At 58.9% G+C, this 27,059-nt stretch overlaps 1 protein-coding gene across 3 annotated transcripts in view; it reads right to left on the bottom strand.

Annotated features, from left to right (window-relative positions):
* CPLX1 (complexin 1) overlaps nt 1-22,396 on the bottom strand; it is a 32,424-nt gene extending 10,028 nt beyond the window's left edge. Inside the window, exons 1-3 of one of the 3 annotated variants that reach the window (XM_019436888.2) lie at nt 22,289-22,383; nt 21,162-21,345; nt 20,792-20,898 (exon numbers count right to left, since the gene is read on the bottom strand). In XM_019436888.2, coding sequence (XP_019292433.1) covers nt 20,792-20,822 — 31 coding nt within the window. In that variant the 5' untranslated portion in view covers nt 20,823-20,898; nt 21,162-21,345; nt 22,289-22,383. Of the gene's footprint in view, nt 1-20,791; nt 20,899-21,161; nt 21,346-21,694; nt 21,718-22,288 lie in introns of those variants that run through there. The other 2 variants (XM_019436887.2, XM_019436889.2) reach the window with 2 other exon arrangements.
* Nucleotides 22,397-27,059: the final 4,663 nt, after the last annotated feature.

Genomic DNA, 27,059 nt, shown 5'->3' with positions numbered 1-27,059 from the left:
TCCTCAGCCAGGTACCACTATTGAAATGATAGTTTACTTGCTTTTTTCTTGTCCGTCTCGGCCGATAGGAAGTGAGCTCCATGAGAGCAGGGACTGACCAGCTCACGGCTGTGGCCCCACCACCTAGAACGGTATCTGGCATGTAGTAGGTGGTCAACAGATACCTGGCAAATAACGAACTTAAAAAATTGTTTGAATATGCATCAGGCACTCAGCCACAAATAAAGTCCTAACAAACCCTTCGGCGAATGTCATAGTCCGTGATGAAATACCGCTCCATAACAAAGCTGCCAGGACGACTCAAGGGGGAAGGACAGCCCTCTGCCAAGCGGCACTGCAACCATTAGTACCCCCACGCCAACAAATGCGCCAGTTTCTTCCCTCGCCTCACTCCTGACACAGAGCTCAATCACAGGCCCAACTGTAAAAGCTAAAATTCTAGAACTACCGGAAGTAAACGGAAGAGAACAACCTCCGCGAGCCTGACTTACACGAAGATCTCACGTAAGTGAGACTTGAACCTTAGAAGAGTAACCGGGCTTCGTCAGCATCCAAGACGGAGCCGCCCCAGGTCCCGCTGCGCCCCGCCCTGCAGGCCGCAGTGACGGGTGGGGCAGGGGGCTCGCTGCAAGGAGCTCTGCCGAATTTCATAAGAAAATACACATACCGAGTGCTGCTGGTGACGTGGCCACACACCTAAAGGGCGCGTGACATCCAGGGAAGACGTGGTCGAACGGCTACGTGAGATATTTACGGATACACATTAATCGCCGATACATAACTGTGCGTGATGTGGATCGTCCTTGCGACGGAAACTGCAACGATTCTTTCTTCTTTCTTTCGTTGGGGTTTGGACCAATCAGGATTCACACGGCTGTAGTACAACCGTCAGGGAAGAGCTGCCCCACGGGCCAGAGGGAAAAACGCACCCTCACCGTGAGTCCCAGAAACGTCTGGGGAGCTTCAGACAGTTCAAAAGTCATCAGGTCGGAGCGGTTTTAAACGTGACAATGGCCACTGCGGGGGGGGGGGGGGGGGGATGCCTGTGCCCTGTCACAGCCTCCGGGTGGGGGGGGAGGGGGGAGGGGGGTGGTCACAGCAGTGTAGGCAACCTGACACTCTCCAGCATGTTTCGTTTCGAGTCCCCCCGACTTTCAACCCCGCACCCTATCCCTCCACAACAGACCCATTAAAACAAATGCTCCTCCCTGTAGGAACACGGGCCTGTTTGCTGCAGCTGCGGGCCGGGGAAAAGCCGGAGACGAGGTGACATCGTGGCCACACTCGGCCATGATGTGCGCATGTCAGGGAGTGCAGGCTGTGAGCGGAGGGACCACCGTGTGCGCTGACAGCAGGTGCACACAAAAGAGCATCACAGACGCCTTGTTTGGAAAGCCAGCAGAGAAAAGCCCTCTGTATGAACACACCCATGCTTTCCGATTAGCGACAGACAGAAGAAAGGAGCAGCGGGTTACAAACCTAAACCCTGAACAAAATAGCATGAGTCCTTTTCAAACTCATGGAATGTTGGCAAAATGTATCAAATGTTGCTCTACATCACGATGAGACCCCACTTTACAGCCGTGACTATTACAAAATAATAATAGTTTAAAAAGACGAAAAACAGAAAGCAAGCCTTGGCGAGGGTGTGGGGAAACCGGGAGCCTGCGTGCTGTCCGTGGGAACGTAAAACAGTACAGCCACTGTGGAAACAGTGTGGAGGTTCCTGAAAAAATCAGAGCGTCCCCCTGTGATCCAGGAAGGGTTCCCCTAGGTAAATGCCCCAAAGGACTGGAGACAGCAGTATTCACAACAACCGACAGGTGGGAACAGCCCAAATGTCCCCCAGCAGATGGCTGGACAAACAATGTGGTCCATCCACACAATGGAATATTACTCAGTCTGAAACAAGAATGAAATTCTGACACCTGCCACCACACAGATGACCCCTCAAAATGTCACACTGGGTGAAATACCCCAGACAAAGAAGAACCAATACAGCAGGGTTCCACTTATATGAGATCCTCCAAATGGCAAAGTCATAGAGACAGAAGGTGGATGGTGAGGGCCAGAGCCGGGGGAGGGGGGGAGTCACTGAGCAATGACGACAGAGTGTCAGTTTGGGACGACGAGATGGAAGGGGTGGCAGTGCCACGACACTGTGTCCTCAATGCCACTGAGCCCCCACCAAAACATGGGCAAAATGGCACATGTTACACTATTGATATTCATCACAAAAAAAGAGAAGCATACAATTGAAGTTTAGTTATTTATTTATTTTGAGAGAGAGAGAGAGTGCACAGGGGTGGGGCAGAAAGAGAGAGAGAGAGCAGGGGAGGGGCAGAGAAAGAGAGCAGGGAAGGGGCAGAAAGAGAGAGCAGGGGAGGGCAGAGAGAGAGCAGGGGAGGGCAGAGAGAGCAGGGGAGAGCAGAGAGAGAAAAAGAGAGCAGGGGAGGGGCAGAGAAAGAGAGAGAACGGGAGAGGCAGAGAGAGAAAAAGAGAGCAGGGGAGGGGCAGAGAGAGCAAGGGAGGGGCAGAGAGAGCAGGGGAGGGGCAGAGAGAGAGAGCAGGGGAGGGCAGAGAGAGAGCAGGGGAGGGGCAGAGAGAGAGCAGGGGAGGGGCAGAGAGAGCAGGGGAGGGGCAGAGAAAGAGAGCAGGGAAGGGGCAGAGAGAGCAGGGGAGGGGCAGAGAAAGAGCAGGGAAGGGGCAGAGAGAAAGCAGGGGAGGGCAGAGAAAGAGCAGGGGAGGGGCAGAGAGAGAGAGCAGGGGAGGGGCAGAGAGAGCAGGGGAGGGGCAGAGAGAGCAGGGGAGGGGCAGAGAAAGAGAGCAGGGGAGGGGCAGAGAGAGCAGGGGAAGGGCAGAGAGAGCAGGGGAGGGGCAGAGAGAGCAGGGGAGGGGCAGAGAAAGAGCAGGGAAGGGGCAGAGAGAGAGCAGGGGAGGGCAGAGAGAGAGCAGGGGAGGGCAGAGAGAGAGCAGGGGAGGGGCAGAGAGAGAAAAGGAGAGCAGAGGAGGGGCAGAGAGAGCAGGGAAGGGGAGAGAGAGAGAGGAGAGACAAAGAGAATCCCAAGCAGACTCCATGCTGCCAGCACAGAGCCCGACGTGGGGCTCGGTCCCGTGACCCTGGGATCGTGACCTGAACCGAAACCAAGAGTCAGATGCTCAACTGACTGAGCCACCCAGGCGCCCGAGAAGTACAAATTTAAAACAACTGTAATCTTATGTCTGAGAAAACAGCCGTCAAGCTGCAGAGACAACCTCACTGCAACAGCAAAGCAGGAGTACGGCCACGTCCCTGACAGCCTGGAAGCGGACGGCCTGATAAACGGCGACACCAGGAACACGCGCCCCACCCCGCGGGCCGCTGTGCCCGCGAAACCTAATGACAAATGCGCTAGAAACTCTGGGTAAAACCACGACTGTGCATGTCTGGGGCCTGGAGCTAGGAGGCCCGAGCGCACCCCAACCCCAGGGGCAGCCGGTGCTGCAGACCCCGGACCGCGCCTGCATCGGCCAGAACACACACAGAGAATCGCACGGCGGCTTCGCGTCTCCAGAGGAAGAACCAGGGAAAGCAGAAGGCCGGGGTGGGCACAGCCAGCAGCAAAGAGAGTGCGTGAGGAAGACGACACGGGTCAGGCTGGCGGCTCAGGGGCCGACCTTGACATACGGTAGGTAGGGCCGCTCAGGGCGAGAAGATAGGAAGAAAGCACAAAGATGACAAAATTAGGGAAAACGAGGGAGAAATGGAGCCGCAGATCGAAAGGACACGAAAACGATCAAATAATATTTCGTGTGCACCGTATTCTAATACGTCTGTGAACGTGAATGAGGCAGATTTTCTGAAGAATGTTGTCAAAAACTGAGAACTATGTCTAAGAATTCACAGATGGAGTCTTTCAAACATTCAAGAAACAGATAATCCCAATGATATTTAAAATGTTCTTGGAAAGGAGAAAAAAGAAGGAAACTCCCCAGGTTATTTTTGTGAAATCTGCATAAGAACGATGCCAAAATCTGGCACAGAGAGCGAGCGGTGGGCCAGCTCCTACGTGACAGTGTGAAATGCTAAACCAGAGACAGGAAGGGAAGCTGGCGTTTCTTACAGAATTTGTTCGCAGGGGGGCCATCTTGGGGAAGCGAAGACGGTTCCGCGTTGCAAGAAGACCCTGCTGCCAGCGTGCACAGGCCGCGGCGAGCACGGCTCCGAGGCTCCGGCAACGGCCTGCCTCCTCTCCTACAGGAGGCCCGGGGCCGCCGTGCCCCTCCTCCCCCGCAGCCAGGGGCCGTGCGTGCGCTGCCCCTCTCGCTCTCCCCCAGCGGGAGGTCCCCGCGGCCGCTGAGACGCCTGCCCCGCCTGTCCGCTGCCACCTGCCCCCCCGCTGCCGTCCCGGTTCCAACCGAGACCTAGGTTCTGGTCCGCGTGCACGACCGCTGCAGACAGGTGTCCTCGTATCACAACCTGTTTTTAAAACAGTCGTGGAGCCAGTCGGCATCGCAGAAGGCATGCAGTTTGACAGCTGTGCACGTCCCTGGAACCATCACCATGACCGAGGTGACGGACACGTCGGTTCCCCCACGGTTTCCGGGCGGCCCTGTGCAACTCCTCCCACGAAACCGGCCCAGACGACCGCTGACCTCCTTCCGTCCTCAGAGACTAGGGCGTGTTCCCTAGAACTCCGGATAAGTGCAATCATACAACAGGCCGGAACCGGGGAGGCGGGTCCATTTCCGTCCACTGCGCCTAACACTTTCACGCCACCGTGCGTATCAACAGCCCCTCGAATTGGCCCGTGACACAGATGCACGTGATCGGTCTCTCCACCCGCCTGCCCGTGCCCCGTGCACATCCGGGGTGTTTCCAGTTTGGGTCTTTGGTGAATAAGTTGCTCTGAATGGGCGTGGACGTGGGCCTTCAGCTCTCTCGGGCAGATCCTAGCAGGGCTTGCCGATTGTATGGTACATTTAGGCCTCATTTCTGAAGAAACGCCAAACTCTTTTCCAAAGTGCTTGCACCACAGTGAAGTCCAGCAGCGCTGAGCAAGGGCCTGCGTTTCTCTGTGCCCTTGTCCACATCTGCTGTTGTCCGTTGAGATTCCAGCCGTCCAGGTGGCCGTCAAGGGCTATCAGCTCATGGCTAACGGTGTTCGGCAGATTTTTATGTGCCTAATAGCTATTTTTATATCTTCTTTGGTGGAATACCTATTCAGATTCTTTGCACACTTTCAAAAACAAACTTTTTATGTTAGATTTACAGAAAAACGTTGGAGGAAGACAGCACAGAGAGTTCTCACATACCCGCACCCAGTGTCCCCTGTTAACACGTTACACTAATGTGACAGATTTATCACAATTAACAAGCCACGCTGGTGATGATACTATTAACCGAGGTCCATGCTGTGTTCAGACGTCCTTACTTTTCGCCTGATGTCCCTTCTGTCCCAGCACCGCATCCAGGGTGTCCGGGACACCACGTGACATTCAGCTGTCGCGTCTCCTTTGGCTTCTCTTGGCTGACAGTCTCCCAGGCTTGCTTTGTTTTTGATGACCTTGACAGCTTTGAGGACTTTTCAGGAATTTTCTGTCTCACAATTAGGGTTTGTCTGCTGTTCGTTCTCGTGGCCGGACTGAGGTTATGGGTTTGGGAAGGAAGACCCGGGAGGGGGAGTGTCCTCAGCACGTCACCTGCAGGGCACCTGCTACCAACATGTGACCTCGACAGTGCGGCCCAGCCCGCTTACGAAGTGAGCATTAGGGTCCCCGGTCTTGCTTCTGCTGGCATTACCGAATGGCGAGAGTTCTTTATGGATTTTGGATACAAGTCCGATTTTCTCGATCTTAAAGAGCTAGCTTTGGTTTTCTTTTTCCCTTTTTCATTCATTTCTGCTCTGAACTTCATGGCTTCCTTTCTTCTGCTTACTCTGGGTTTCATTTGCTGTTCTTTTCCTGGTTTCTGATGTTAGAAGCTGAGGCTAACATGTGAGACATTTCTTCTTTTTGAATAGGGGTGTTTAGGGACATGTTTCCCTCTAAACACCACGTTAGTGAATCCCACAAATTTTGATGGATTTTTTTTTTTTTTCATTTCCATTCTGTTCACAACGCTTTCTAGATTCTCTTTAGACCCACGGGCTACTTCAGAGTGTGTTGTTTAGTTTCCAAATACTTGGAGGGATTTTCCAGATGTCCTTTATTTCTCGTCCCACGCCACCGTGGCCACCATGGTCAGAGAACGTATTTTGCGTGACTGGAATCTTTCACATTCATCAAGACTTGTTTTATGGCCCAGAATATGTTCTATCCTTGTATGTGTCCCGTGGGTATTTGGGAAGACTGTGTCCTGTATCGTCGGGAGTGCTCTCCAAATGTGAAAGCTCAGGTTTGCTGACAACGGGGGAGCCCCGTGTGCCCCACTGCTCTTCTTGCATCAGCTACTGGGCGTCTCCACTCCGACTCGTGGGTCTATTCGTCCTTTTCGCTGTCTATCCGCCCGTCTTCACGTATGTGTTTCGGAGCCCATACGAGCTGTGGAAGCAGGTGAGACGATTACCTCCTTTTAATCTGTCAGCATCTTTGTCACCAGGAGAGGATTTCCGTCATCCCCGGTAACGTCCTCTGCTCTGCAATCTACTTTGTAGCCAGTCCAGCTTTCTTTCGATCAGTATTAGCATGCTTTATCTTTTCCATCTTTTTACTTTTACCATATTTATGTTTTTATATTTAAAGTGAGTTTCTCCTAGGGGCGCCTGGGTAGCTCATTTCGTTGAGCGTCCGACTTCGGCTCGGGTCACGATCTCGAAGTCTGTGAGTTCAAGCCCCGCGTCGGGCTCTGTGCTGACGGCTCAGAGCCTGGAGCCTGCTTCTGACTCTGTGTCTCCCTCTCTCTCTGCCCCTGCCCCACTCATGCTCTCTCTCTCTGTCAAAAATAAACATTAAAAAAAAAAATCTTAAATGAGTTTCTTCTAGGTAGCATAAGTTGGGTCTTGATTTTCTTTTTTTTTTTTTAAGTTTATTTATTTATTTTGAGAAACAGAGGGAGAGAGAGAATCCCAAGCAGACTCTTCATTGTCAGCACAGAGCCCGACATGGGGCTCAAACCCACAAACTGTGAGATCATGACCTGAACCAAAATCAAGAGTTGGACGTTCAACCAACTGAACCATCCAGGTGCCCCAAAAGTTTATTTTTGAGAGACAGAGAAAATCAGAGTGCAAGCAGGGGAGGGGCAGAGAGAAGGAGACACAGAATCTGAAGCAGACTCCGGGCTCTGAGCCATCAGCACAGAGCCCGACACGGGGCTCGAACCCACAGACTGTGAGATCGTGACCTGAGCCAGAGTCAGACGCTCAACCCACTGAGCCACCCAGGTGCCCTGACAACCTCTGCCTTTTAATGAGAGTGCTCCAATAGCCACAGCAGAAAAGGCCACGAACCCCACCGCATCTGTCAGAGCGGGGAGAAGGGACGGCCTTGGTTGTGGGCAAAATTACCCGCCGACTTAAGTGTTCCTCTGGTCCTGCCTAACGAAGCCCCAGAATAAGACAAGAGAGAATCAAAGTGTCTCCACAACTTGAGCACATCTGGAGCAAAGCTCGTGAACACATTTAGGAAAACAAAAACATCTAGCATGTGTCAGGGTGAAACTCAGAAGGTCTGGCACCCAGAGAACAATCAGCAGACACGCCAGCAAGTGGGGCAGCACAGCTCGTGACACAGACACCACCCCAAACCCCGACGTGCCAACCACGTAAACGCATATGATGAGACATCCCGAGCAGCACAGAGTTCAGTGGCACATAACAAGCATAGAAAAGCACTAGTAAGTGGGAGAAAATTACCTAAAGCGTGTAATTCGTGAACACGGCAACTATAAGTCACGTGTTGAACGCTGTGTTCAGTAAGCGAAAGACGTTGAACGAAGACCAGTTGGAAGTGAGAGCATTCTGTCCACTCAAGCAGCTTCACAGAATCCCGTGTGGGGAGCGCGTGTGTGACGTCCATCACGGAGCGCTGTCGGGGACGAGGGTTTGTGTGATCTTTCGGGGGGGGGGGGGGACGCGTGTCAGAACAGGTGCACGTGCTCCTCCCACCTCGTGCCGGTGCCGGCAGGGACGAGCGGCTCCCCCAGAGACCCCTCCTCCCGCAGCCGTGGCGCCAGCGCCTCCGATGACACACGAGTCACCTCTCGCGTGGCGCCTACCACTGGCGGGCGCGGTGTTTCACCCACTTTATGCTCCTCCGTTTCCCACGCCGAACAGATGTTTCATCAACACAGACACCGTCTCCGCGTCTGGCTCACGGCAAGAACACGGTAAATAGCGACGACACGACGGGGTGAAAGCGCGGGGATGTCCACGCATCGCGGTTCACGAGAGCAAAGCCCCGGGCCCGTGACGCACAACACTTGTGTCGGGTAGGTCGATGGCAGTGAGCCCGTGCAAGCTCACACCGGGCGTCCGGACACTGGGCAGGAGAACTCTGACCGTCCGTAAGCCACGTGCCCTCGCACTGATGGGTCGAACACACGTGCCTGTCGACGGCCTTTCCAGACGGGAGTAAAGAAACTTAAGAGTATCACCACACGAGGCCGCCCAGAACGGGCGAGGAGAGAACAGGCAGTGGAGACGTCAGGTCTGGGGAAGACGGAAGGCAGTCGCGGGGCAGAACTGAGCGGAGGAGGCCCCGCCAGGACACGGATTCGGCAGCAGGAGCGGAGGGGCCGGCCTCGGGGACGTGGGGGCGCGGGCTGGGCGGGCTGAGGGCCGCACGAGGGGCACCGTGTTCCTTGCACAGGTTCTGCCCCACCCGGTCATCTCCCTGGGGAAATCGAACCAGAGCCCCGCAGACTCCGGCACTGGGGGCAGAGGCGACGGTCCAGCTGCAGACGGGGGTCAGGTGGGCAGGGAAGACCCCTCCCCAAGCCCCCGCCCCCTGCCCTGTTTGCAGACCCTGCCATCCAGCCACGCAGGGTCCGTTTTCAGAGAAGTGGGACCACAGCCCCAAACAAGACCTAAAGATAGTTCACCGCGTGTTTATGCCACAGGCAAGCCCGAAGTCCCACCCAGCAAAGTTCCCCATCAGGCTCTCTTACCTCACTCTGAATGCGCAGCCCAGGAATGCCTCCGCCGTGAAGACAGCTCCCAAATCACAGGCAAGAGGGGCCCAGAGAACACGGACAGTACAGAGGGCGGGGCGACTCTCATTTTTATTTGTATTATATATATATATATGTATATATATATATTTTTTGTTTGTTTAAGTCTATTTATTTATCTTGAGAGAGAGAGAGAGAGGGAGAAGAGTAGGGGCAGGGAGAGGGAGAGACAGAAAATCCCGAGCAGGCTCTGTACTGTCAGCGCAGAACCCAATACGGGCCTCAAACCCACAGACTGTGAGGTCATGACCTGAGCTGAAACCAAGTGTCGAATGCTCAACGACGGAGCCTCCCAGGCGCCCCAATAGGGAAACTCTTTAAAAAGGGGGGGGGGTGGTTTAGAACACACAAGAGAGCTCTTGGAAGCTAAATATAAATGCAGAAATTAAAAATGCAGTTCAAGGGCGTCTGGGGGGCGCACCGTCGGGTGAGCCTCCGCCTCTCGGTCTTGGCTCAGGTCCTGATCTCACAGTGTGCGAGGCCGTGAATCAGGCTCTGTGCCGACAGCTTGGAGCCTGCTTGGGATCCTGTCTCCCTCTCCCCTCCCGAGCTCTCTCTTTCTCCCTCTCAAAAGGAATAAATAAATAATCAACAAAATCCTGAAACTTCAGAATGCTAGTAAAGCCTCTAGAGAGAGAGGAGATAAAAAGCAGGTCATGTAAAGAGCCCTGGAAATAAGAATAGCATCTGATGATTCAACAGCAACTTTAGAATCTGGAAGACAACAAAAAAATAACCTCACAATTTTTTTAAACTTTATTATTTTTGAGAGAGAGAGAGAGAGCAAGCAGGGGAGGGGCAGAGAGAGAGGGAGACAGGACCTGAAGCAGACCCGGTGCTCGAACCCACGAACCGCGGCTGACTCTTGATTTCGGCCATGATCCCAGGGTCACGGGGTCGAGCCCCGAGTTGGACTCCGCACGGGGCATGGAGCCTGCCCACGATTCTCTCTCTCCCTCTCTCGCTGCTCCTCCCCTGCTCATGCATGCACACATACGTGCACTCTCTCAAAAAACTAAAGAAACAATTTAAAAACCAACTGCCAGTCATGTGTGAAGGCACAACACAGAGACTTCCTCCCTACACACCCTGCCACAGAACGTTCCCGAGGACCCAGCCGTAAGAGAAGACAGGGGACTCCAGCCCATGCTGAGTGACAGCCTGGGCAAGAACCAGTGCTGACAGGAGCGGGACGTACCAGAGTCCTGGGGCAGCTGCACCAGAGGAGAAGAACAGCCAACCCTCCATCTGGAACCTTTGACCGCACGGAAGGGTCGCGGTAAAGGGCTGCTGGCCGACGTGGGAAGCATGAGAGACAGTCCACAGAAACTTGGGCAAGAGGAAAACGAGACACATGTTGGCTGCAGGGCAAGCCAAGGGCTTTATTACAAGAAAGAAGTGTTCGTACTGCCCTGCTTGGCTGGTCGGGGGGCACTACTTACATCGTCATCGTGACACCAGCCCCAGTGGCTGATACCGCCACGTAAGGAGCGTGGGGCGGGGGTCTGGCAAGAGCTCAGTGCCCCCCATCCCGGAACGTCTGAGCTGGTCAGAATGAGCACAGGACCGAGAAACACACAAGGACCCCCGTGGGCGGTGGGGGCGGGGGACTCAAGGAAAAACTCTTATTCAGTGTGGATCAGAATCACATCTTCCCCCACACCCCCGCCAGGATGGTGGGGGGAGGTCTGGCAAATGTTGACAAACAGCTCCTTGAACCTGGAGTGAAGTCTGTTCTGATTCTGAGCCCATCACCCCAAGGGCGGGTTTCTGTCTAAATCCGTCTACGAAGGAACCAGACTTCCCTGAAACGTCCAGCTTCGAAGCCTGTTGTAAGGAAACGATAGTTACAGTGTTTACTGCTGAAACCTATTTTAAACCACAGTCACCCTGAGAGGCTCTCTCCTCTCAGCCTTTGGTGCTAACCCGCTGACCCTCCTGGACTAGTTCTTTTTTTTTTTTTTTTTTTAATTTTTTTTTAATGTTTTTATTTATTTTTGAGACACAGAGAGACAGAACATGAGCAGGGGAGCGGCAGAGAGAGAGGGAGACACAGAATCAGAAGCAGGTTCCGGGCTCTGAGCTGTCAGCACAGAACTCGACGCGGGGCTCAAACCCACGAACCGTGAGATCATGATCTGAGCCGAAGTCGGCCGCTTAACCGACTGAGCCACCCAGGCGCCCCTCTCCTGGACTAGTTCTAAGAAACCCACCGCGTAGAGCACTTTGCAGAGTCTTTTAAAATTAGAAATAGAACTGAAGGCATCCCTCCTTGAAAAAATATTTTTAAATTAAGTAATGAGACATTCTAACAGAATTTTAAAGTAACATTGTATCTCGATTTTCCATATCACTTCTTTATATTTTTCTGTATTATTTCAATTCCCTACCATAAGCATCCAGTTTCCTGTTAGAGAAATATGTACACATATCTTTTATAAAGTTGAACGTGGGGCGCCTGGGTGGCTCAGGTCATGATCTCACGGTTTGTGAGTCTGAGCCCCGCATCGGGTTCTGTGCTGACAGCCCGACAGGGCTCGGAGCCTGGAGCCTGCTTCGGATTCTGTGTCTCCCTCTCTGCCCCTCCCCTGCTTGCACTCACTCTCTCTCTCTCTCTCTCTCTCTCTCTCTCTCTTTCTCTCTCTCAAAAATAAATAAACATCGGGGCGCCTGGGTGGCTCAGTCGGTTAAGCGTCCGACTTCAGCTCAGGTCATGATCTCACCGTTCATGAGCTCGAGCCCTGAGTTGGACTCAGTGCTGACAGCTCCGAGCCTGGAGCCTGCTTGGGATTCTGTGTCTCCCCCTCTCTCTGCCCCTCCCCCCCCCCAAAAAATGAAAACAATGAAAAGAATTTTAAGTTGAATGCAAAGATCAAAATATTTCTTATATGTTAAGAGGACATTCGGCAATACCAATTGCCCAGGTCCAAATCGGACGGGAGGCGGGTATGGACGGAGGCTGAGCCACAGGCCCCCGGACAGCACTGCCAAGGGCTCGGAATACACAGCGTGGTTCCTGACGGTGACAATTAGAGCCGAAATAATGTTTTAAAAGGGCATGTAGGTTCCAAAACCTGCAGAAGGTTTTTAAAAAGAAACGTAAGTCCATATATTAAAATAAGTAAAACAGCAGGAAACCCTTTTAAAAAGGAGAAAGTTAAGATGACAGGCCACATCAGTCATGTCAGCTGTAACAATGCACACGAAACGAGGGACGTTCCTGCCACAGCCAAGTCCTGGTCATGGGCTGCCTGCCCCCACTGCCCCGCCCCGTGGGGCACGCAGCCCTGCAGAGCCCCCTGAGGGGAGGGGCCATCCCGGTGAAGGAACAAAGGAGAACTAAAGCCAGCTCCCACCTCAGCCCCTGGTCAAGGTCAGAATAACAAGCAAGGATGAACTGGGTGAAAGAAAGTCGGCTTCTGCACTGTCCTTGCTGGCACGGGGTCCCCACCCCTCCAAGCCCTTGGTGGGAGGCCAGGCACAAGGCCCGGGGGGGGGGGGGGCCCTGTCTCACCGGCCGCCCTGGGCTGGGTGGCCTCGCCTCAGGCGCTGTGAGGTGCTGGGTGGAGGGTGACCTAGAGACCCCCCAGCAGGCCGGAGCCCTGCCCCAGCCAAGTCACCGGTGCTGCTGTACTGAACGCACTTCCCTGATTTTCTGAGACGCCCCTCTTCTTGTGCCCAAAACACCTCTCCTCTGCCTGTTAGCTCCTTTTGTCAAAGGTTTTGCAAACCTTTATTAGTGGTCTGAGGGTTTTGCTCCCGCTGTTTACAAAGTCCCCCTCCCCTCCCCTCCCCTCCCCTCCCCTCAGGGACCATCAGATGCTCCCGCCCCCTGGGGAGGGGCCCCAGGGCCCGTGGAGCCGGGCGCCAGGCCGGCCTTGGCTTTCCGGAGAGGACAAACAGAGACAGAAGCGAGATGAAAACGCCAATTAGTGAGCCCAAACAGAGCCAAGCGCCGGGACAGATGGCAGGGCCGCGGCTGGAGGCTGGTTGTAATCTCCACGTATCTTCCCCTCCATTCAGCCACTCTGCCACTCACATGGCTGCCCCTTCGCCAGTGCTGACAATGAGGCAGGACGCTGTGGCCACGGCCCTGGGGTCGCCGCCCTTGACCCCTCGTCTGCTGAAGGGGACGAGGACCAGGGATGGGAGGCCTCCCCAGGCCCCCTCTCCTCCTGGCCTTGAGTCTCAGGGACCTCCCCCGAGGCTCCCAGCCTGGGAAGGGCGGGTCCCGCGGGGGGAGGCTGACTCCAGCCTGGGTCTGGGCAACTTGTTCTCTCTCACGGCCATGGACCAGGTACAAAGCCTGGAGTGGTAGTCCACGTTTCTGGAACCTTCCTTCTGAAGGGAAGCTAAGTGCAGGATGGTCCCGTGGCCCTGAGACCAGCAGCTCTGCTAAGGCTTCCCCAGGCCCACCCCTCCTCCTATACTCACCCCTGCACCTCCCTCCCCCCACCCCTCCCCCTTTCCCCCACCTCTCCCGGGGTTTCCCTGGGCCTGTGGTCCTTGCTCTTAAACCACTGGGGGCCAAACTGTGGAGGCAGAGGCCTGGGGCCAGCACGGCTTGGGGTGCATGCGGTGGGCAGCACCCTGCCCTCGAGAAGCCCACCACCCAGCCCAGGAAACAAGGCTCAGCACGGGGTCTGTCATTTCTGCCTGGACGAGGCCACCGTGTCCTGAGGAAATCTTAGGAGCTGCCAGCGGGGCCAGAAGGCACAGGTGTGAGCACTGCCCTGCCTGCAGGCTCTGTCAGAGCCCCTCCCATGGCTGACGGACCGAGTCTCAACCCCCTGAGTCCCAGTCTGCAAGGGACTCGGCACTGAGCATCCAGCACCCACCATACGGCACCCTCAGCACCCAGATCCAGCACTCGGCACCGAGCACCCAGCACCCACCATACGGCACCCTCTGCACCCAGACCCAGCACTCAGTACTCTCAGCACCGAGCACACAACACCTAGCACCCTCAGAACTCGGCACATAGCACTTAGCACCTGACACAGTACATGGCACCCAGCACTCAGAACCCGGCACCCCAAGCCCTCTGCTGGGCCCCAAGTGGCCACCTGACCTCAGCCCACCTCCTTAGTCTGGAGGTCACAGTTCACAGTCAGGCCCATGGGACCAAAGGGGACCTAAAGAGTAGAACGGGGACTCTCCCTCAACCCTGTCAGGCTGTCCCTAAGAAAAGGAAGCCAGAGGTCCTGACTGATTTCTGCAAGGGTGGGAAGAACCATGTCCCCCCCCCCCCCCCCGCCCCGTCCAGGGGGTGACAAAAGTGAGAGCAACCCCAGAAAAGAGAGATTTGTACGACGCCTAAGCACACACAGGCCAGGAGCAAGGAGTGTGCGGACCCCAGCCAGTGGCCCCACCACCCCCTAGATGGTGCAGGGGTGCTCTGGGCGGCCGCTAGCCAAGAGCAGGAGTCTCAGAATGGCCCCGTCCCCCCCGCCCCCCGCCCCGCCTGATCCATTACGACCCGGGCTTGGGTGTACCACGCCAGAGTCTCTGAAATCGGGTGGCGTTAGGGTCTGCCTGGACTTGATGCTCCTTCTGCTGGTTTGACGCCCCAGCATTAAATGTGCAGTGTTCCGGAGCCAGCCGAGCAGTCCCTGGTGTTAGTGCAAGATCACCGTGAGCCCTGTCACACGGGAGCTATTAAAACAAATGCTTTAATCCCAACCAGAATTTCTCGCCAACCAACAGGCAAAAAATAAATGACTTTACCAGTTGAAGTGCATTTATATCCATTTTATTCCCACACCGGGGCAAAAGCTTTATAACTGAGCTGTAGCTCAATCAACCAGGACCATATTCTCCTGAGGGAAAGACTGTCCTTCATTGTTTTAGGGAGAAAAGGCCGTTTCTCTGATGTGCCTTCCAGCCTCTGGACAGCCTCTGACACATGTGGGGTAAGTGGTGTCTCTCCCGAGTGCAGGGAGGTAAGCTGGTGCTTGATTCAACAGGGCCGCTGGGGGGCCCGTTGTGAATGATGCTGCCGTTTTATCTTTGAGCCCTTGCCGGCTGCTTGCGGAGACCCCGGCTCTCAGGCGGGAGCCAGGGAAGGAGGAGGCGCCCCCGCCCTTGGAGGGCCGATGCTCTGGGGGCCTTACATCTGAAAATCAAGACTTCCCAAGGGGATGTGGGCCAGGTACCGTGAGCTGCCTGCCCAGCGCCGTCCGCCTTGTTCGGAGGGGATGCGCCCGGCTCGGCCTCACCTTCGCGGACCCTTCTTGCCCGTGCCGCACAGATGGAAACCCTCTGCCAGATCCCATAAACACACCTGCCAAGCAGAACCCGGGCTTGCTCCCCGGGCCCCCCGCTGCTTCCTGCTCCGTTGTCGTCGCCGTGACCCGGGAGCACCGGCAGCCACTTGGCGCCCTGAGAAGCAGGCTAAGCATGAAAGCCCAGGGCAGCTCACCGCTGACAGCGGCACAGGGGGAGCCAAAGCCGGGCCCAGATGGCACCACGGAGCAGCTGAGCCACCGCCTGTCACCTCTCTGGGTGAGGGAAACAAAGTCGTCGCCAGCCCCTCCTGCTTCTCTACTGTGAGTCAAAAGCGTCTTCCCCACGAGGTAGCACTTCCCTCCCGGCCTGCTCCTCCCCTGCAGCCCCGCTGGGCCTGTGGCTCCGCCACCCTCCCGGAGGCCCTGGCCTCCCCCCGTAGCCTTCCAGCAGCGCAGTCCCAGGCCCAGGAGAGGCCCCCGATAGACAGGGTTAACTCCAAACCAGACAGACCGGTGGGCGAGCCGATGGGACAAGCCCTACCCTCAGGACCTGGGTTTGGGACAGGATGGGGATGCCTGGCCTCTCCCTCAGTGTAGGGCCCCGTGGGGGTGCTGGGGGTCCGGACAGGACCACCTGGGACCTCAGGGCTGTCTCTGCAGCTCTGACCCGAGGTCCTAGGAGGCCAGGTGAAGGAGAGTCTGGGAAAGAGCTATTTCTGACCTGCAAAGACCTCAGGCCCCCTGACGCCGTGTCCCCGAAGCAGCTGCAGGCACACACAGGCCTCAGCTGGGAGTCACGGAGCTAGCAGTGGAAGATGGGAGCTCGGGCCGGTTGACAGAAGCAGGGGCCAAACAAGGGAGGAGACCCCCCAACGCGCCCCTGGAGGCGGGGGAAGGCACCAGCACTGAGGGAGGGGCTCCCAGCTCCCAGAGGGAGACTCACCCCACCGCAGCCCCACCCCGTCTTGTGCCATCGATGAGGCAGGTGGGCGCTGCCCTGTTTTCTCTAGCGTCTGACCCTGGCAGCCTCGACGGATCCGGAGACTGATCCCCACGAGACCCCCAAGAGGGTGCCCCAACAGGGAGCAAAGAGCCCACCACCCACAGGGTGAGGAGGCCCTCGAGGTTCTCCCTGGGGTATGTGTCTGTGAGAGGCTGTTCTGTCCACAGAGGGCTGGGTGACCGAGGTTCATCCTCCTCCCATACGCACGCAGTCTTGCCGGACGGAGAGACATGCGCTCGGACATGTGTTCATTCCCTCGCCCTCACCCTCCTCAATACACCAGACCACAGGCCCTCTGCCCTCCTACTCACCAAGACTGGACAGCCTCTCAGCCAAGCCCAGGCCGGGCTCTCCCCCCACAGGATGGCCCCAGGCCCCAGGCCCCTGCAGCCGTGGGCCACTGGAGAGCTCAGGGCAGAGCTGTGCTTGGTGAGAAGACCCCGCCCCTTGGGGCTCGGTCGCTGTTGTCCTGTAACATTCTCCTTCCAATCTCCTGCTGTCTTCCACACCTGTTCTAACCCCTACAGCCCCTGGGCCTTTGCACGTGCTGTGTCCCCATCTCATCTGCACATCCTTAAATCCCACCTCAGATGTCCTCTCCTCCGTGAAGCCCTCCCCTGTCCCCGCACCATCCCCAAGGACCTGAGCACGCTCTGGACACAAAATATGCCACACTAAGGCAGATCAACAGGATAGCCAGCGTTGAAAACCAGTTGTCAGGGCCAAAATAGTCATGCTGTACCTGATTTAGCCTGATGAGGGTCTACAACCAACCACACTACACTGACAGCTGCCCACGCTCTCATCCACCGTGTAAATGTAGCTGCGGGGCCATTTGCCACTTCCTGGCCCTGGGAGAAAACCGTTTTTGCAAATGATGCCCTTGAGGGTCCTGAGCCCCAGGTCCGAGTACGTGTGGCCCAAGCACCTGGCCCCAGTTCCAGGCCACTTTGCCACCATCTCCAGTCCACCACTTGAGATGCTGCCCCAGACTTTGCATTTAATCTGGGGGGTGTCTTGATGGATCTTGGGGCAGCCCAAGAACATAAAAGCCTCCAGGATATTTTCTTAGTGAGAACAAATTTGCCAACAGCTGGACACTTTCTTCACCAATTTGGCCCCAAGGGACTTCTCCTCAGCCAGCCCTGCAGGCCCATGGCGCCTACAGCCCTCTGCCTCAGCGTGGACCCCAGCAGAACAGTGTCCAGGGGGACCATGTCTGAGTTTGAAGTAACCTAAAGCGCCCACTCGTCACCCCACAAAGAACTCGGGCCCTAAGAGCAGATGCCCCACGGGCCCCACCCTCTCAGGCTGCATCTCAAGAGAGAGACAGCCACCATGCAAAACCCTCCCGTGTCCATCCAGGGGCCCAGGGACTGGAGTGTCTGGGCAGATCCTGCCGTCTCAGGGGAAGGAGCCCTGGGAGCCACTGTCCCCTCCTCCGTGGTCCATACCTGTCTACCTGCCCGCAGAGAAGGAGCTGGGCACCAGGTGTCTGTGAGGTCATTGGTCAGTGCTGATGGCTTTGCTGGGACACGACAGGACAGGACACTTGTGCTCACCCACGGTGGTTCTAAGGACAGCCCCACTCCCACCCGCCGGGCCCCCTCCCCCTCACTGCCCAGGGCAGCCCCTAGCAACTCCTAGCCACCTTCCTCCCCCTTCTCTTCCTTCCTGTGGCAGGTGGTCTGTGCCCAGGGGTCTGTGCCCTGCTCCCAGGTGGCCCCGTGGGCCCCAGGCAGTCAGTGGAGGAGAACGCCCTCAGCAAGGGTCACATAGCAACTGTAGTAGCAGAACCAGAAGCCCACTGGCTGGGTTCAGCGTCAACAGGGGCTGGGCCGCAGGGACCGGGCAGCATCAGACGTCAACAGGGGCTTACAGGAAAGGCCGGGGTCACCTGGGCTTTCACCACCGTCCAAACGGTATCCGAGGTCCTTTGGGACCAGCAGCCCCCGAACTCTGGACTGCCACTCAGTTCATCAGACCCTGAGCCCCAGCGTGGACAAGGCCCTACAGAAACAGCCGTGCACTTGCCGTCAACTCCCTGCTGCTCTGTCTGACACTAGATTCCGGAGTCCTGTGGTTGTCCTTCCTCCCAGGCAGTCGCCTCGAAGCCTCTGTCCCCGGCAAAGACTCCATGAGATGCCTGGTCAGGAAGACGCAGCAGCCCAGGGAGCTGCAGACAGCCTCAGGTGACCACAACTTAACTGGGCTCCGTGGAGTCTTCCAGCCAGTGGGGCTGAGTGTGGCCTGCCACCACAGGGCTCCCTCCAGACCCTCATCTCCTTCCTCCCCTGCTAGGGCTCTCTCTGCACGTGCAGGTGATGTGGCCTCTGCGCTTCTAGCCCTGACTCGATTCCTTAGTTGGCTTCTGACACGTCTCTGTCCCTGCGTCTCTCTCCACCACGCACCCCGCACTCCCGTCTCTTGTCCCGGTTCCCTGGGCTCCTCAGTGTTCATCTCAGTGTGCCCTGTCTTTTCCCCTTGGCTGTTCTGTTCCAATTCTCCATCCCCCCAAGAGGCTGCTGTGCCTGAACTCCAGCCTGTGCCCCTCCGTCTCTCTCTTGCCTTCATCTCCCTCCAGCCTGCTCTACTTCTGGGGTCTGCCTCTTTCTGAATGGTTTCCTGGGTGTATCCCACTGAGTCTGTCTCTCTTGGAACACTTCTGGCGTCTGTCTCTGTCCCTCTGTCTGAATGTGCTCGTCCCGAGAGACCAAAATGATGCCTGCCCGGGGGAGAGAAAGCGCAGAAACAGAACACAAGGTCTCGCCCTGAACATCAGGCGGCGCTCAACCTCAGTACCGCAGGGAAGGTGAACACCGGAGCCAGCACTGGGCTGGGACACCCTGTCCGTGGCCACCAAGAGGGTGCCCCGAGGCACCTCCGCTGCCTCCCTCCCCGCCCCCCCGCCCCCGCCACTGCCAAGCACCCACTTGGCCCTGAGAAGCCTGCCCCGTCGCCGCTGCAGGAAAAACTCTGGGCTGACATGGAACAAAGGGAATCCAGGCTGGCAATTACACAGCTAATTTCAGCCATGTAGACAGCCAGATCAGATATTCCAGTGTTCTTACAAACCCACCTCAGGGCCTGAATTAGCCACCTAATTAATTATCTGTAGCAGTCTGGGACTGGCTGGGTGGAACATGGATTGCTCCTGGTGCCAGGGTGCTGGCTCGTCCCTGAATCATGTCCCGGTGACGTAATCATTATAATTAGACTCAACCTGCAGCCTCTCCTTGACCACAAAATCTTAAAAAATGTGGCCCCGGGCCAGGCCCGAATGTCTATTTACTTAACTTGTGGTGAGCAGACAGGCAGCCCCCCCATGGGCCCCTGTCCCGGCCTTCACGGCACTGTGCCATCCTGCACCTCAGCGCTGCCACAATAGCCCCACTGGCTCCCCTCCTCCAAAAACACGGTCCTGATTCCTCCCACCGCTGCAGATGCGTCACCTGACTCAACGCCAGGCTGTGAATGGCACCGGGTCAGGGTGTGGCCCACAGAGGCCACCAAAGGAAGACATCCGGAAATGGCACAGGCAGGTGCTGGGCACGGGCTCCCATCCCAGAGAGCTCTGGGGAGCTGGTGCTGCACCAGGACAGCTGGGGCCTAGTGGCTGGGCCCCTCAGGCCCCGCTGAACCAGACTGCTCTACCAGGAAGCACCTGTGCCAGTGTGGACTTCATTGCCCTGCCCACCTCCTAGGCCAGGGTGTCTGGCCACAAAGATGGTCTTTTGAACCCAGTAGTAACAGGATTCCCTTCAGGTAAGAGTCAGCAGCGTTAGAAGGGTAGTCCCCTCCCCCACCACACACACACACACACACACACACACACACAGCTGCACTGCCTCCGGGGAACAGGGCCAGGGCCCTACCAGCGATCCTGGCCTCTTCTCTTGTCCCTGAGCTCAGCAGCCCAGGCTCCCTGCACATGCTGCTGCCCCCACCCTGGGTGAGACCCACAGGGTGCACATCCAGCTCGGGATCCCCCCCACCTGCTGCAGTCACCCTGCAGCGTCCCATGGCTTTGCCCACCAAGAACAAAGCCCCTGTGGGGGCCACCAGACCCTGACAGTTAGGACTGGCTGTTGGTGCCCGTGAAATCCACACTGGGCTGGGCCTTCCCCCCAAGGCCCGGGGAGGGTGCTGCTGTTTAACCCTTGACCCCATTCTCAGCACTGTCTGGTGGGCTTTGCCCTGACCACAGCACACCAGCATATTTCCTCCCCCCGCCTTGGTCCCTGGCTCTTTCCCAAGGGAGGGAGTGGGCAGGTGTGTTTTGGGGGATGTGCAGTGAAGGAATGTGTGAAGTCTGAGGGTGACCATATGCCCCCGCATGTCTGCATGCCACAGCGGCTTCCAGCCGGCGACCAGCTGGGCGGATCCTGCCCCCACTCCCCTACTTCCTACCTCCCAGGGCTTGTTTCATCACGAACTCCATGACGATGGCTTTGATTCCTCAGCGGCTCCTCCCGAGGATTGGAACTCACATGCAAGTGTGGCCAGGAGTTCTCTGCCTGCAGGAGAGGAAGTGGTCACAGGTCACCCTGATCAGGCCTGGGGAAGAGCTTTTTCCTCATCCCCACCTGACGTCGTGTGAGCGTGGGTCTGGGGTCTGACAGAGCACCATTTGACAATCCCCCCACACCTTATGGCGGGACCCCAACACTGACAGGGACACCTGGGGGGGGGGGTCTCTGGGGAGGAGGGTTCCTACCACATGCCCTGACCAAGGCAGGTAGATCCCAGGACCCCAGCGGGACCTGCAAAGTGGTCTCACCTGGCCCCTGGGTTTCTGAAATTAGTTTTTGGTGGCCATTGCAGGGACGGAGCAGGGCGCTCACGACTTGGGGGAGCACAGCCCAGAGGAGCCAGGCCCGGTGGGGGCAGGGCCCAAGGGGTGTTTGAAGGTGACTGGCTCTTCTGCCTCCTTTCTGGGCCCTGGGCCACACGGGGGTTGGGGTCTGTGGAAGGAACAGGCACCCCAGTGGTTAGGGTGGGTGGGGCCTGAGTGGATGCCCCTTGTGAGAGGCCCCCTTGGCTTCTGACAGAGGAGTCTCAGGAGACCAGGCTCCATCCAGGGGACACTCCAGTGCCCACCACTACAGTGAGGGTGGGAGTGGAAGGGAGAAACTGCAGGGGATCCAACCTTCAGGGAACAAACGCAAATGGGGGATGGGGTGGGGAGCGCAGACCACCCCTCCACCTGCATTAGCGTTGGGGGGGGGGTGGCTCCAGGGTCCAGCTCAGCTGAACTCCGGTGGGGAGGTGCTCCCTGTAAAATCCGCAGCTGCGATCCCCCTCCCTCCCCACCTGCGGGGTCTCTTCCTGGCGGGGAAGCCCAGGCCTCTGGAGACCCAGTGTTTTACGGTGTTTTCCTCTGCACACGGAGACCCGCGTTTGTGCGGCCTGGGGAGGGCTGGCTGGGTGGGAGTGCCCCCGCCTCCCCGCAGAGCGCTGGCGCGCAGGGGCGCCCTTGCCGCAAAGCAGATTCTCTTCCAAACTTCTCCCCTGGTTCCTGAGGGGGATGGGGAGCTCAGGGTCCAGCCACAGGGACACTCGGGATGCTGCTGGAGCCTCTCCCAGGGCTCCCAGTGCCGCCCCGCGCGGGCCGGGGCTCCCGCTGCCGCCGCACCCCTTGGCTTTGCGGGCGGGCGAGTTGCCCGGCTCCGCTGAGCGGCCCTCAGGCGGGAGCGCGCCGGGAAAGAAAGAGCCAGGGCACCAGGGAGGGGAAGGGGCGACTCGGGAGGCCGGGGACTCGGAGAAGGAGCCAGAAAGGGAGGGCGCGCGGCGGGACGGCGGGGCCCGCTTCAGCACCGCGACGGCGGACAGCGCCCGCCCGGGGCCGGGAGCAGCGGGCGGGGAGCGGGCGGCCTGGGGCGGGCTGCGCGCGGGCGCGTCGGTTACCTTCCCGGGGCCGGGCTGCGGGCGAGCGGGCGGGCGGGCGGTCAGCGGCGGGCCGGCTCCATGTGGCGCCCCGGGAACTGCGGCGGCGGCTGAAGGGCACGGCGAGGAGGGCGCGTCACATGGAGGCGCTCCCCGCCCCCCGCCCGCGTCCGAGCGTGACGACGAGGGCGGGGCCGCAGCGGCTGGGCGGGCGCCCGCGGGAGGCGGGGGCGGGGGCGGGGAGACGCGCCCCCCTCTCCCCTCGCAAGCCCTGCCCTCGCGCCGCTTTCGGGGGGCATCTCCGAGCCACCGCCTGCGACCCCGGCCCGCACGGCGGCTTAGAGTCCCAGACACTGCCCCCCACCCCCGACCACCATCCAACCTCCTCGGTGTGCACCCGGGCGGGGGTCGCCCTCTCCACAGACAGGGTCGCGCATCCCACGCCCCCGCCCGTGCGGGGTACCTCGTGAGCGCCTGCGGAACCCCCAGTGGCAAAAGCTTTCTTTTCAGGCGGGGGTGGAGAGGCCTTGGGGGTTGGGGTCGCGCGGCTCCCCTCCCCATTCCACACCGCCGGGGCGCGCAAGGGCAGGGGTTCCGTCGCGGGCAGCAACAGCGATCCCGCCCCGGACGAGTGACCCTGAGTGCTGCCCGTGACCCCGACTCCGCCGCTCTTGGGCCCCCTCGCAGCCCCGGGCAGGAAAGGGAGTCCCCAGACTCTGGACACCCACCCTGGCGGAGACAGAATCGCAGAGCGGCCGGGCCCTGTTTTTCAGCGTAACCGCGTCTCCGAGTTTCAATCTAGGGGGACAGAGGCGAGAGACCCCCGCCCCTCGTACGGCCGGCGCGGCGGCGGGGGAGGGGAGGGCGAGGGAGGGAGGGAGGACACGCGGAAAGAGCGCGGCTGGCGCCGGTGGCGCAGGGCGGGCGGCCCCTTGCGGGGCGCGGACGCGTGAAGGTCACTGCAGACGACGGCCGCTCCGCCCCGACTGCCCTCGCGGCCCCGCCCCCACCGGCCGCCCCCTCCCCGGGCCTCCGGGACTGCCCCCGCGGCAGAAGCCGCACTGCGGGGAGAGCGGGGTCGCGGCAAGGTCGGAGGCTGGGCCTCCAGTCCTGCCGCCCCTCCCGGGGGTCGGGAGACCCCGCCCCGCCGGCCGGCCTTGTGGGCGGTGCTGCGGGGAGCGGCCGCGGCTCAGCCCCCGCCAGGGTCCCGAAGAGCGTCCGGGCTGAAAATGGTTCTCGGGCCACCGGCGCAGGGCTGACCTCCTGCTCGGTGGGCGGACGACCCTGGTGGCCACTGCGTTAACCTGTCGGTGTCCCTTCCCGACAGAGTCATCTGGACGTGCCGGGCCCTGGGGTGGAAGGGACGGATCCTGGAGCTGTCTCTGCCCCCGCCCCCACCCCCACTCCGGGGAGACCTGCCCCTCTCTGCTCCTCCGCCCCACCCCCACCCCCACCCGCTGAGGCTGAGGTGAACTCGGGAAGATGTGCAGACCCACAACGCTCATATCCTCCCGATCTGTTTGCCGCCTCCGCTCCCAGCTTCCACCCCTCTCTGACCCTCTCGGCCCATACTGTGCAGGGCAGTGGCCGGGTAGGGCCCCAAGGGGAGGCTATGGAGAAATCCAGCGCTACTCCCTGGGAGCTGGGGTCACTGTCTACTCAGCGGCCAGTGACCCCGGAGGAGGCACAGGTCCCAAAACAGACTTCTCAGGAAACACCCGGCTGCAGCCTCTCTGGATGCCAGAGCCCTGGGGAGCTGGCCGCAACATTCTCACTTTCTCCTGCTAACAGGTCCTGTCAGCTGGGTTTGGGCCGGGAGGTGAAGGGGGGGTGGGGTGTGCTGCCCAAAGGGTAAGCCTGGGGGCAGGACATGGGACTCAAGCCCAGGCTGCAAGGAGCCCCTTGAGCTAGTGTGCCCTGACTGACCCCCAGGAATGGATTCTAGACCCAGGCCTTCAGCGGCTCTAGGGATGTGTACTCTATGGTCACCTGTAGCCCAGTACGTGAAGGTCTTGAGGGTCTGACTTGAGCCCCAGCTCAGGTCCTGCTCAGCCTGGCCCTTCCCGTGTCCTCAGTACCCGGGTGTAGATGCTGGAGGCAGAGGTCTGGTCCAGGAAAGAGAGGCTCTTCCCTCCACCTCTGCTGCCACCAGATGGGCCTGAAGGGTGAATCACAGCCGATCTGTGTCAACCCCATGCAGGATCCCATAGGTGACCTCAGCCAAGTCCAGAGCAGGCCCCACAACCAATGACCCTGGGTAACCTCAAGAGCCCCCTACAGGGAGACACTGCATTGACTCGGGGCAGCCAGGTTGGCCAGAGGGCTGCCTTTGTGGCACCAGAGCCTTGCAAGCTCATCAGGACGGTGGAGGGTCTTCAACTGGATGGGGACTCCACAGCCCCACCGACTCCATGATCTGGGCCCGGCTGAGCTCCACACACAGCCCTGAGCCAGGGGTCCAAGGATGCTGCCTGACCCTCCAAGCCTCTCTCCGTCTTTCTCTTGCCCTCCCTGTCCCTCTCTGTGGGTCTCCATCTCTGTCTCTCTGCTTGTTACCCTCCTACACTCACCACCATGCTGTGACCCCCTCAGTCCTGACAGTTGCCCAGGCCCTAAGCTGGGGATCGGTGGCCCAGTCAGGACTCAGACTCTCCCGGGGCAAACAGGCAAGGTTGGTGACAGTTCCGGATCAGAGTGACTGGTGTCCCATCCTGGCAGGGGGAGGCTGGCCCACTCTGGAGCCTGACAAGGACGGCAGGGTGAGCAGTGCTCTGGGCAGGTAGTGAGGCCATGAGGTGAACCAGCTGGAAACCGCCCACCTGCCAGTTCTGCTCCCGTGGTGAGGGGGCAATGCTCCCCTTGGTGGGATGTGTGGCCCTGTGAGTTCCCAGAAGAGGACCTGGGTACCGGTGAATAGCCCCCAGTTCCCAGAACTGCAGCCGGCCACAGAGAGGCAAGAGCTTGGCAGGAAACTTCCACACAGCTGAGAAAGATCCAGGAGGGAGTTCAGAAGGCACCTGGATGTGGCCGCTGTCCAGGATGGGGCCAGGGCACAGAGGAGGTGAATGAATGGCGGTGGTACTGGTAGTGGGGGTGCATTCCAGGGAGTCAGAATGAGGGGAGAGGCGTCTCAGCGAGAGGTTGGCATTCGGGACATGTGTGTTTGGCTGTGGCACCCTGGCCAGCTGGCAGAACAGGTGTATGGCCCCTAGCTCAGCTCTCTGCGTGCCCTCCAGAAACTGGCCCCTTGAGGCCGGGAAGCCCTGATCCAAAGCAGGGTTGTGCCAAAGACCATATGATGCTGGGTTTGAGACTCCCTGCCATGCAGAGTCCCCTTTGTGGCCCCACAGAGTCACTCCAGATGGCAGACAGAGGAGACAACCACCCTGCTCTGACCCTCCCAGGAAACCCCTACTGGGCGCCCCTTCACTCCCTCCAGGGAGGCCTGGCACCTGTCGATCCCATCTGTCCCACGGAGGGCCTCTGGCACCCCAGGGCAGCGCCCTGCTCCAGCCCCGACAGGGCCAAATGCCTTCAGGATTTCTTGGAGTTGTTCTCCAGTTTCGGGGTGGGGTCTGGCAGGAGCTGCAGGCGCCTGGGGGGGGCGGTAGGGAGGGTCTTTGGGCACACCGACTTTCACACACTGAATGATTCAGCCCCCGGTGCTGGTGCCTTCCGCATTGCCGTTTTCCTGCTGGATTTCATGACCACTTGAAAGATAACAGCACGGGAGAGCAGAAACAAAGTGAGAAGGAAACTCTCGGCTGTCTTCCATCAGAGCTGGGGCAGGACCATGGCTGTGAGCGCAGGGGACCCTTATGTGCCTCCCCGACGCCACGACCCCTTCCCTTGCGACCGTGGGCAAGAAGAGTCCAGCCCCCAGGGCCCAGCCTGCCGTGGGCTCACCTGTGGAGGCTCCAGGGAGCGAACCTGAGGTACGGCCCAGCCTGGGGTGCCCGCTTCTTCCTCAGACCAGTGTCCGTCCTGCGTGCTGGTCACTCTTGCCTGGTCAGCGTCGTGTGATGAAATGCATTTTCTTCCCGACCATCTGTCTCCACAGAGGCCCTGCCCCCACCCCCACCCCCACAGAGCCTGCTCCTCGAGTTCCAGAGACAAGGGGGACCCCTGCCAGGAACACTGGGGACCCACTTTTCTGAGGAGTTGGCCCAGGGTCTGGACTCGGAGCACCGTGATGGCTCCTGCCCCATCTGCCTACACTCTGCCCCGCTTCACACCCCAGCCCCCTGATGCTGTCCGCCTTCCCCGACAGGGCCCCAACTCCCGCCTGGGGTTGCCTCCCTCCCCAGCTCCGTGCCCATGTGGCCTTGACCAGCACCTTCCCTTCCAGGCTCCTGTCATTACTCCAACAGCCCTGGCACAGGGGTCCGGCAGATCGGGGGGGGGGGGGGGCTTTGAGTCACCTGCAGGGTATCGTGTCAGAGAGGGGAAGGCATGCCTTTCAGAGATGCTCAGAGAAGTGGGCAGTGCAGGGGCGGAGGGAAAGCAAGGAGAGGTCAGCAGCAGCTGTGAGGCACCCCCCACCCCGCTCCTTGCCTTGAACAGCCCCTCTGTGCTCCAATGTAAAATTACGCGGGCTTGGAGATGGGGTTTCAGCCTCTCACTGGCTGCTGTGGCGCAGCGGCTGCACGGAGGTGCTGGGACAGCCCCGAGGGGGTGCAGGCAGGCGTGAGGGACGGGAGGCATGGGGGAAGATGAGGCAGGGGTGAGTTTGCTCTCAGGGAGGCTGTGCTTCTGAAGCACAGCCTCCCTGAGAGCTCTATCCTCTGGACAC

The sequence above is a fragment of the Panthera pardus genome, unplaced genomic scaffold (assembly GCF_024362965.1).
Source record: "Panthera pardus isolate Hobbes unplaced genomic scaffold, ASM2436296v1 HiC_scaffold_13, whole genome shotgun sequence".
In the NCBI taxonomy this organism is placed as follows: domain Eukaryota; kingdom Metazoa; phylum Chordata; class Mammalia; order Carnivora; family Felidae; genus Panthera; species Panthera pardus.
This window is presented reverse-complemented; position numbering and strand designations above follow the sequence as displayed.